General features: G+C 37.1%; 1 protein-coding gene across 1 annotated transcript; it reads right to left on the bottom strand.

Annotated features, from left to right (window-relative positions):
- Positions 1-220: 220 nt before the first annotated feature.
- Positions 221-11,340, bottom strand: tmprss13a (transmembrane serine protease 13a). The gene is made up of 13 exons (XM_032545266.1): positions 11,103-11,340; positions 7,307-7,481; positions 7,091-7,198; positions 5,975-6,139; positions 5,538-5,664; positions 5,068-5,163; positions 4,934-4,977; positions 3,659-3,821; positions 3,285-3,454; positions 2,685-2,783; positions 1,702-1,844; positions 874-1,026; positions 221-763 (listed from the first exon to the last, which is right to left on the bottom strand). The coding sequence occupies exons 1-13, from the start codon at positions 11,118-11,120 to the stop codon at positions 749-751; spliced, it is 1,476 nt and encodes a 491-aa protein (XP_032401157.1). The 5' UTR covers positions 11,121-11,340; the 3' UTR covers positions 221-748.
- Between the last annotated feature and the right edge of the window lie 305 nt (positions 11,341-11,645).

The raw sequence follows: 11,645 nt of genomic DNA, 5'->3' as shown, positions 1-11,645 counted from the left end.
ATCAATGTATTGACAAAGTCTCTCTGCAGGGAATCTCGAAGTGTTCTTAAACTTCCTGTTAGATGGCTGCACACAGTGGACTAAAGACAGGAAATGACATGGCTCCCAAAATCATCTATGGAAGCTTCACAATGGACTTAAAGAAATTGCGTGCCTCTCCAACTGTGGGAACTCGTAAAAAGCAGAAAATAGGTGAACAAAGAACACAATAAAAACAAAATCCACAAAAATTTGTTTATATTCACAAAATTCAAAAAAACATGTATCAAATCTCTTTGATTTCAGTAGAAAGTAAAATGTACATTTCTAAACTGTAAACAGACAGACAACAATAACCAGACGTTGCCCTAAGAAGAACATACCTATTGACAATCTCTCTCTACATATATATATATTTATAAATTTATATTCCTTCATCATTTTTAAAGTCTACCTTTGATCAGTGGGATTATGATAATAAGGTCTGTCATTGGCAAAAATTAAATATAGAAAGGTGAGCCATTTTTGAAGCCCAGCTAATGTAAGAGTGAAACACCCAAAATCAAAAGTGCTAGACTGATATTGAATCAACTTCTTTAGTATTTATTATCTTTCTAGTTAACTTATCTTTCCCCCATAAGCCAACATGTAACCTTTTATATGATTGTTTTCAGTCTGTAGCTTCTTCTCATCACTATGTTGCAATTTCTTCATCAAACATGAGTTTGCAGTGCAGACTTCATTAACTAGGCTGGACATGTAGGAGATATTAAGGTTTCACTTGCTGTGAGAGAAAAAAAAAAAAAAAAAAAAAAGAGGAAGCAATGTTAAAAATCAGTGCAAATATGAACATCAACATGGTCAGAAAAACAAAATTTAATTCTCAATTCTTACCTGCAATTTGCTGTAGACCCAAGAAAGAACACTGCTCACTCTGGTGTAGACACCAGGCTTGTTTACGTCACCACAACCCGATCCCCAGCTGGTGAGCCCCACCAGGTACCAACGACTGTCTCCTTTACACACCAAAGGTCCTCCACTGTCACCCTAAATCATACGCATTAAAAGTTAGCAAAGACTGTTACCTGTAATTTTTGTGTCTAATCAAAAAGAAGGGGAAATTCACAAGAAAGTGTAATTTGCTCTGTTCTTTGCTTTTCACATGTCATGTGCTGTATTTCTGCCTCATATTCACAATAGGGTTAAAGTAAAGTACATGCAGACACAAACACGGCCATCAAAACCACTAAATAGTGACAATTTACATCCATTTCTAAATGACTACTTTAGAATCTTTTCAGTCTCAAACACAGCAAAATACAAAGTGAAAGGCACAGAAATATTTCAGATGTCTAAAATTTTAAATATTGTTCCATGTGACACAGAATCCCTGGCACAGTGTGTTGAAATGTTTCACAATCAAATTTTATATTTTGAATTTTCAAAAAAACAAAAAAAAACTGGATTTTAAACTATTTCAAAAATTGTTTTCAAAAATGTTCCCTCTTTTCTTAAAACGTTTAAAAAAAAATTTGCTCCAGCTTTCAGCAGATGTTTTTTTTTTAACCTATCAACCATGATATGAGCAGCATTGGTGTTGGAGAAGATCTCATGGCACAACAGTGTTTAGATGAATATAGATATTTGTCGTTTGATTTAGCACACACAAATAGCTTTATGAATTTACCCCAGAATTGACTGATGGTAATAAAATAGCCTCACCTGACAGGAATCTTTGCCTCCTTCCAATTTTCCAGCACAAATCATATTACTGGTCACTGCACCTCCATATACCGATGGAGTGTTGCACACCTGTGTGCTAATGATGTCCACACTCACTTCCATTAGGTCCTTTGAGACGGTTCCTTTTATTGGAAACAATAAAAGTGAAATATGAGTGAGTGAAATATGCAAGTAATGCCTAAGAACAGATAAAATTTCATATTTGTGTGCAGTATCATAGCAACTGTTACAAATTTTTAGGATTTTATTTGACTACATTTTTAGATTATTCAAATAAAACAGGGTCTTCTCCCTCATGCTCGCAATGTCTCATTCAATTAATGATTGATTATGTAGTTAATATACAAGCTGCTGACAGATTATTTGTGTTCTTTTAGTGACACTGACGTTTCTTTACTAATGTTCTACCCTCGCTTTTATGCAGCTTTCAAGTCAAACTCCACATTTTCAAAACCCGTTAATACGCAGACTTAAACAGCGGCACTCATTGTCAAAGTGACACACTTTGTTTCCAAAAAGCTCTAACCATGCCAAAACATTTAAAATATGAAACAAAAGCCAATTTCTTTCGTATATGCCTTATTCAAAGGCAATTATTGCCTTCGAATAACACAATTTGCAATCAGCTGTATGAACTCTTTCAATTAATAATCACATAATGGACAAGAAAATACAGCACTTCCTCGTCAGTGTAGCCCAAGGGTATTCAAAGTGGAGAGCCAGCCCTTCTCAGAGAAAAAAAACAAAAAAAACAGAGAACTGCTCCCCCCCCAAACTACATTTGCTATTATTTTTGTAAACATTTGCTGCTTCTATGCTTCATGTTCTATTCATACATTTCACTGATGTTGTAGGGTTTACTTGCTTTATCAATGTGCTATCATGCATTTAGTGAGATAGCAAACGTATATTTTTCATTGAAACGAGTCACAGCATTTTCTTTTTTTTTTTTTTTTTTTTACCTGATCCTGCCTTAGTAGTGCCAAAACCAGACGTCCAGCAACTGGTTCCCTGTGGAAAGTCCTGGCCATTGAGTGGAAGGCAGACTGGCTGAACATAATCTGCAAAACGAAGATGCATTAAACTTCAGTAAATTCATCAGTAGCTTTGTGCTTCCTTGAGGAAATTAAAGGACAGACAAAGTGTGTTTTATCAAATTATCAAAGTGAGACTAGATAAAGCTCAGGTTTACCTGCAAGGGAAGCACATTTTGCTAGTAACGCATTAACAACACTGTACTGTATTCTTTTTAAAATGCAACAGACCTTCACAGGACAATTACAATTTTCTCAGGCAGTTTGTCCCGACAGTCAACTGAATTACATAATGGAGGTTATTTTTACTGTGCCCATCATGTAAAATCCCAATAAAATACACACAACAAAGACATGAATGTTTTCTAAGACACCATATGTACTGTTTAACCTTACTATTACAATTTAGACACTTCAATAGCTGGAGTTTTCAGTAGTAGTGGCTTATTTTTACTAAAAAAAAAAAGGTTCCTAATGCTCCTAAAAATTTCTCAAAAAAGTGGCACTTGAGGTAAAAATGACTCTCACCATTAAAAGTAACTTGAGATGTAAGCTTAAGAAGAGCAACGTCTTGGTCACTGGTCCTGTCGTTGTAGTTCTCGTTCAGTATGATCTTCTGAACCAGGTAGGGCTGAGTTAGTTTATCCAGAGACACAATTCCAGCATACACTTTCCAGTTTTCAGCAGAGAGGTACTCACTGTGGTGACAGTACAATACATTTTTCACCATAGAAAAAAGTTAACTAGTCACGGTTTATTTCAAAATCTCAGTTTTCCATGAACTCAAAACATAAATACGATGTTCTGCAGTTTTAACGTAGCTTATGGGTTTTATGTTGTGAACGATGGAGCTCACCGAGTGAAAAAGTAAGCTCTGCGGCAGGAATTTCTGTATCACTCACTTGGGGAAACAATGAGCGGCGGTCAGCACAAAATCTGGTGAGATCAGGACACCACCACAGACGTGGGATCCTTTGAATTGAAGCGACACCTGCCAAGGCCACTGACCCGATTTAGACACAGTGCCCCCAATGATCCGGGATGTAGCCGGCTGTTTGCCACAGTCTGAGGAAGAGAAAAGTGCATAGGAAAAAGATTTATTTATTCAAGGTTGATTTCATTAGTTTTTTTTCTTTTTGTTCAGCTGCTGTAGAATGGTAAAAAGTTGCCCCCTTGAAGTTAGCATCAGTTTGTCTTTTTATGTTCTCGGTTGGTCTTATTTTAGTCACTCATTCACCACCTGTGTCATATAAACTTCGGTGGTATCAGTCCTTTAGCCACTCCTTAGCATGCTCCTTCCTTCCAGGTGTGTCAGAATGTTTAGCCTACCTTTGATTCCCGCACTACAGTGTTTGTTTTGCTTTGCATGGCTAAGATATTTATGCAGGATTTTATTTATTTGGCTATTGTTGGCTTTTAGAGATGGCTTTTGCATATTCCTGTCACGCTGTAAGAGGGACTCTCCGAGTGTTACGACTTCATTCGTCAGTAAAACATGCCTCTTGATTGACTGCAGAAGAACTGCAGAATGCAGCAAGTAATGCATGCCTGTTGCTCTAAGGTGCCTACATGAATGGTTGGTTGTTTGGTATTCATCTGTGCTTCCCTGTAGTTTACTGGGAACTTATAAGTATACTCTGGTTCTCCCAGATTTTCCTCTGGAGAGGCATCACTCACCTCATAACCATGCAAAGTTTAAGCAGGTATAGTGAATGGACGGATTAGTAATATTTAGGCCTGCATTCATGTATTGGACCACACTTGGACTGGCAAGTGATCAATTTGACAACTAATTTAGTTCTAAACTGGATCTAAAATGGTTTAAATTGTCCAGTACATGCAGAAACAGGTGGTTGCAGGCGGCAAGAACAACAGTACAAAGCAGTGAAAGAAGGTGTCATCTCAGCAGATGGGTAAGTAGTGTGGGAAAAAGCAGGCAAATAAAAGCATAAACATGGGCACAATTTTTTCCCCTTATAAATCATTTTAAACCTTTGCAGTCTTTTTTATAAGAGCTCCTATTCAATATTTACATTTCAAAACTATTAATGTGGCAAGAAAAAAAAAAGTTAAGTGAAACTCTGGGAGCACAAGGCTTTACATGAGTTAAAACAAACAATGAAGGAAAGAAAATGGACGCTGTTGTGTGACTGTAGGAACAGATGGAGGCTTCTTACCCACACACTGCAGGGAGACGGTCTTGTCGTTTGGACAGGAAGAACTGCAGAATGCAGCAAGAAATGCATCCCAGTTACCATAAGTACACGTCTAAATGGAAACAGTTTGAGCATGACCTTATAAGCCAGTTTACCTGGTAGTAAAGAGACCCTGAACAAGAGAAGCTGAATTGCTGGTCAGTTTTAAAGCCTTGGATGGACTGGAATCAATTTCTTCACTTAAATAAGACCTGAAGAAGGAAAAAAATATATATTCAGACAACTGAGAAAGCAAACCAGCCAACACAGCAGAAATTTCATCAAATCAGCCCTTGATTGGTGCTAGAAACTGACTCTGTTTCTGTCAAGCTGAGAGACGACAGCAATTTCTACAATTTTCAATTGAAGTCTAAGCACACGGGCAACAGGGGAGGAGAAATGAAATGGAGCTCTGTGGCTATGATATACAGTAGTTTGCAGACTGAAAATCTAATTCTCACTGATGGCTGCTGTAACTGGATCTGATAGAGAGGTCTAAAAAGTACTTTAAAGAAACCAAGGGATGTAAATGATTAATAAATCTCTGTCACTGTATAGTGTTTCTTTAAAACAGAAATTTGTTTACTGTCTTAATCCGAGCTGTGAGCAGACACGGTCAGCATATTCCTTGTTCCAGCCACTGTAACACACTGGTAGGAAGCGTCCATCTTGGGCTGTTTTCACCTCCAGGTTGTTGCTCTGTCCGAATTGCACTATAGAAGACATGGAGCGAGTTTGTTTTTTGTTAGCTTGTTTTTTTGTTGTTGTTGTTGTTGTTTTTTTTTGAGAAAAGGTGCATTTAGCTTAGCTATCCACGTTCTTTTGCACACATTTACAACCATAAACATGTCCTTAAAGAGACCCAACCACATGTTACACTAACTTTCAACTCTTAGCATTTGTTTTATTATTCTCATTGGTTCATAGTTTGAAAAAACGTTGAAGAGAAATCACTTTATAACAGTGTATTTTAATAAAAACCTGGCTGGCAAAGTCTGATTGTGTGCCTCTGTGTGTACTCACCACAGTTTGTTTCATCAGAGCCCAGTTGGCAGTCCTTGACTGCGTCACACTGGACAGTGTGGTTGGAGCAGGTGTCATGCTGAAGCAAAACATTGTTTTCGTCAAGATTGTGTTTGCTGTTGTCACCATACTCTGCGTCCGCTAATGCCTTGGTGCCAAAATAAACTGTGGACGTTAAAGTGGAGATTATTAATTAATGAAATGATGTTCAACAAAAAAAAAAAAAAAAACCCAACAAAAACGATAAACTATAGTTTAAATGAAAATGGAACTTCTGTGTGTGAGAACAAGCTGTTACAAGCTGTGCACATGTTTTGTTTATCTAACTGGGTTTTCCCTGGCAACCAAATTGATCAAAACAATGTCACAAAAAAAGTGAAGGGAAGACTTTGTCAACCCAAGTTCCTTTGTTTGTTTTATTCTATGTGACCCGTTTTTATTACTGTATGACCTTTTCTGTGCAATGTGTTCAAACATTTCTGGGTAAGTAGAAACACTATTGCAGAAACCAAATGAAGCCCAGGATTTTAATGGGTTTTTTTTATGTTGTGACTTTACACAGCAAAATAACTCTATGTACCTTTTCTAAAACACAAAATACTCATGCTACCATTAGCTTAGAATTTACAAGCAAATTTCACTGCACAAAAAAAAACATTGTAAATAGGATGCGAGTTCATTGAAAACTGTCAGCTACATCCTTAAAAAAAAGAAATGTTAGAGCTAAGCACGTTTCAGTTCACACATCGTCAGAAAAGCACCATTGATTTTTACAATGTGAACCATGTTGTATGAACCATGTGAATGGTTGTGTGCAATTTAACTAGGGGTTTGGTGTCGAGGTGAAAATATCCTGATGAATAAATCCTGATGCTACTGATTTTGTGCAAACTGAATTATTTACTCAAGTTAATAAAATAGACATGACAAAAATAGAGAGAAGAAGGAGCATATGCATGTCTTTAGGCTGTGCGTGTGTGTGTGTGTGTGGGGGGGGGTGTGCGTGCGTGTGTGCGTGTGTGTGTCATGGTTTAAAATGGTATCAGTGTTATGTTGGAGGAGCCAATTAATATTTATGACTACATTCACTCAAGTACATGACTAGACAAACTTTACCTCCAAGAAATATAGCAACTCCCAGCAGAGCAAGCACCAGTAGAACCGCTGCTGCCACCTTGTAGAACTGAGCCTGGTTTCCACAGCAGTTATTTTCCTTCTTAGGCACTGGACAGAAACAGAGAAGTCACAGATAAAAATAAAATAAAAAAATTTAAAAAACAGATCTTTATGGTTTAGACTTGTTTAATCTCGACAACTGTAGATTTTACTCACGTGAACTGGGTTCAGTGACTAGGGGCGGAACAACGGGTGGGGGATACCGGGGGATATAACGGGGCTGGTTTGGGAGTGTCAGCCCTGGGTTTGAGCCATACACCACTTCTTCATATTGCCTGAGAGGGGGCTGAGTGTGTAGACCAGCAGGGTAGTAGGGAGGAGGAGGTGCGTCCTTAGGAAGAGACAGAGGAGAATGTAAAAAAACATGATATTAAATTGAGTTTGGTCATTAATATGAGATTTATTCTTGGGAAAGGAACATAGTGCTATATGTGATAAGCATAAGACAAAAAAGAAAACAATTTATGCTTGTCACTTGCATTTTGCTGCCAAGACTGATACCATAACATTATTTTTTATGCAAAGAACCAAACCATTCAAGTATATATTTGAATCCACAACGGAGTAATAAGCTTGAAACAAAAAATGAACGCATCTTGGCAACTAAAACAAGAGGTTTAGAAATTCCTTGGAGATTTTCTTTCTACCGCTTTCTTTTCCGTTCTCTTTTGCTCATACTTTCACATAGCCATGTCAGAAATTTCCAACAAAAGCCTGAATCAATATTTGGATTTTTCAGAAAGATTGTGTGATGTCAGCATACAAAGGACATGAGATAAGAAAGAATGGAAAACTGAGACTGAGGATTGAAAAGGAGAAATTGGCATAGGCGTTCCAGCAAAGTTCACAAGGTTGATTTTACAGAGCTCTACTTCCTGTTTCACCCAGTAGATGGTTGACGTTTTGCTATTATTAGCAATGTTGCAACTAAAAATGGAAAGGTTGAAAAGAGAAGGGAAATATTTGTATGAGTAATTTTCCATTAGAGAAAGTTTTGCCATATTCTATTAGGAAACATGAAAAGTGCCCTACAAAAATATTTGTACACCAAATTTTTTTTAATTTATTGATTTTGTCACATTGCAAACACACGTCATGAAGTGAGGTTTTGTTGATGGTGGACCAAAACGCAGACAGGAACCGGGACGATGAATCATTTTTAATATTTTATTGAAAATATTAGAAAACAAAAATTTACAAAGATTGATGGAGCTAAAGCAAAAACACAAATCATAAATGCTGGGGAAAGAAACCATAAGGAGGCAATAAGAGAACACAGAAGTGATGCGATGTGAGATGCGAGTAGAAAAAAGGATCCAGCGAGTAATGACTGAAATTGAGAAACTTAAATACTGAGGAGGTAGAATGCTGAACAAAAGACCTGAGACGATGAGCTGATTGGAGGTGCAAGTGGAGGAAGCAGGAAGCAAACTTAGGAGAGGGAGAGAGAAAATAACACAGGAGACAAAAGAGAATACACAGGAACCAGGAAATAATTTTAACAATAAAGAATTACCAGACTAAAGACACCTAATAAAATCTAAGTAACAAAGAAAAACTATAAGAAATAAACATAACCAGAAACACCAAGAAGAACGGAACTAATTGAAAACAGGAACAAGACAGATCTAACAAAAATAACAGAACAAAACTCAAAACAACCCCAGATATCACAACACACTTTAATGTATTTTATGTGCTACATCAACACTGCAGTGTATAATTGTGAAGTGAAAGTAAGATTCTATGATGTTTATTCTTTCTGGATAGGCAAGGTCCTCATTCAATACCCTATAAAACCACCGTTAACTGTAAGTGCACATTAAAAATGGCTCAACCTTGATCACACTGAAAGAATCGGAACAGCAGTTTTCAACTCTATGCACAAATTTTTGGTTGGCTGTCAGTCTTTATGTTAGTTGAGCTCTACCAACATAAATGTTTTTAATCTCTATTCCTATGTATGTCGAGGGTCATTGTCCTGCTGGAAGTTGAACTTCCACCCAAGTATTAAATCTTTAACAACATCTAAAAGGTTTTCAAAGAGTACCCTGTATTTACCTCTATCCATTTTTTTCCCCCACATGTGCAGTTTCCACATTTTAGCCAGAGAAGCCTGATGTCTACATGTGCCAAGGCAGTTTTCCTCTACACAAAGCACATCTCATCATCGATGTCATTAAATTAAGACTGCATGCAGCATCAAAGTAAGTGAGTCACATTGTTTTATCATGACCTGTGTTTTAGTTTGACCCCTGTGATGCTGCCCGAGACTCCCAGGTCATCCCCAGACCTCCCATCCCAACCAGTTCCCCCTACCAATCTGTACCAGTGCCCACTGCCAACATTCACCTCCATCAATCTTCCAATCATCTCTGATCAGTCTCCATCCTAGCCTGATCCTAACCAAATCCAACTCTCAAAAATGATCCAGATTCATATCTTTTTTGCCTGTTCTTGGGTGATGCTGTTTGTATGAAAAGAATCCTCTGATGGCTTCACAAAACGGGTGTATTTACACAGAATAAATCACACACTGATACTCTTGGCACTGGATCTTATTTTAGGGTATCAAATGGGGCTGAAGACTAATTAATCACAATTTTCAAGTTTTAAAAAGTGAAAAATAGGATTATTCTCCTCTCTTCAAAAGACGAGTACTTTTGCATCACTGTGACTCACTGTATATATATGTTGATCTATTTAATGCTTTCTCTTCAACTATGTTTCCAACAAGTACTTTGACAGTAACATCGTTAATGAACGCCTGTCGTGAGATGTTTATGACTTTTCCTGTACGTGTTTATCAGAATATATGGGGTTTAAATGTGTTTTCAGAGACAACTTGCTACCTATGTGTGCAAAAATCAAGGCAGGGAGATTTGACCAGTAAATAAGAAAATCCACCTAAAAACATGATATGCTTTCTTATGAAATCTATTTCACTACCTAAGTATTTTGGGACTATGGTTCTGATTTTTTTTGTTTGTTTTTTTTATTTTTTATTAGAAGCTTACCTTAAATCTCTGAAAGGTAAGATAACTTAAGAAAGTATCCTAGAAAAGAAACTTTCATAAATTCACAACATTTTACTGAGCCCCCATTTGTTTGCAGGGGAGTCGCATGACAGTCAAATTGGAAACTAAGATTCTTTAATGTTTCATGTAATGTGACTCAGCCTGTTTGAGCACAAGTTGGCACAACTATTCATTCCCTCCTTAGCTTCAGTATTTATAGAAAGTCGTGAATGTGACCGGACAAGTTTGTGATATGTAGTTTCTCTGCTCTAAATGAGGTTTACTGTACACAACATCTGGTTTTGTTGCTTAGGGAAAACATTTCCCAGGTATTGTGTTATTGCTGCATTCATAGAGCTTGGCTTACAACTAAACTCAAGAGTTAATTTTATATTTTTTCCCCATTACTTAAATGTTTGAACTAATTTTTTTCTTCAGTATTGTACTTTCATAAACTCTTCATTTTCTTTTAAATTATTTTAAGTCTTATTTTTCCTCTTCAAAAACTAGAACATTGTGTGCTTGTAGCTCATTGTCAAGTTACTAGTATTCCTATCACAAAAGGTGTCAATTCAAGCTACATTTTCACATGTTTATAGGTTTGTACATTAACAGGATGTGTTGTACAGTAACTACAGCATATTGTCTGGATAACTAAAAGTTGTGTTTCTGTGAGGCATTTGAAACTGTCTCCAAAATAAGTTACTGAAAATCCCATGAGAAATCTTACCAGGAAGGCAAAATTGGTCTTTTTCACATCATAAAAAGTTTTTATCACACCCCACTTGGGTCCACAGACAACCAGCATTCTACACAGATTTAGACAGAGATTCTATCCAGCAAAACAAACACATCCACAATGCAAAGTGACATTTCAATTCTGATTAGCTTCACAAAATATTGAAGAAAAGATACAAATTGAGGTAAAAGCCTACCGCATCTCTCTTTGCCATTGGATTTGGGACAGCAACAACTTGAGCGTGGAGGTAAAAGCAAGTGGGTGGAGCTTTTTCACAACCAGGTTATCTCTGTTGCAGCAATAGTCAGAACATGGTGGTGAAACATTAAACTTCTCCGTTCGTCTTTCTCCGTTTTATGTGAAGTTGGATTTTCAACAAACTGAAACATTAACTATAAGGGATTGCTCTTTGTCGTCCCTCCTTACGGCCTCCCACTTCGTTTGAGCAGGTCATTCTTTGGTTCACAGAAATAGGCGTGCCCAGCAGTTTCTCACCTGCCAGGCCAGTCACACTGGTTTCACAGTGTGACTTTGCATCATAGCTCAGATTACTTCAGCTCAGCTGACAAAGACAGCCTCCATAAAAGTGCCAAAATGATTTTTTCTTTTTAAAGAGGAAATAAACACCTCAAAATACTGAATGGCGTAGCACCAAGATACATTATGAATTTGCTGTTTTAACAACCTTCCAGACCAAATCTAAAACAAACTTCAAGAAAACTGCAAAGCAGCTGAAACA

The sequence above is a fragment of the Xiphophorus hellerii genome, chromosome 18 (assembly GCF_003331165.1).
Source record: "Xiphophorus hellerii strain 12219 chromosome 18, Xiphophorus_hellerii-4.1, whole genome shotgun sequence".
Classification (NCBI taxonomy): Eukaryota; Metazoa; Chordata; class Actinopteri; order Cyprinodontiformes; family Poeciliidae; genus Xiphophorus; species Xiphophorus hellerii.
This window is presented reverse-complemented; position numbering and strand designations above follow the sequence as displayed.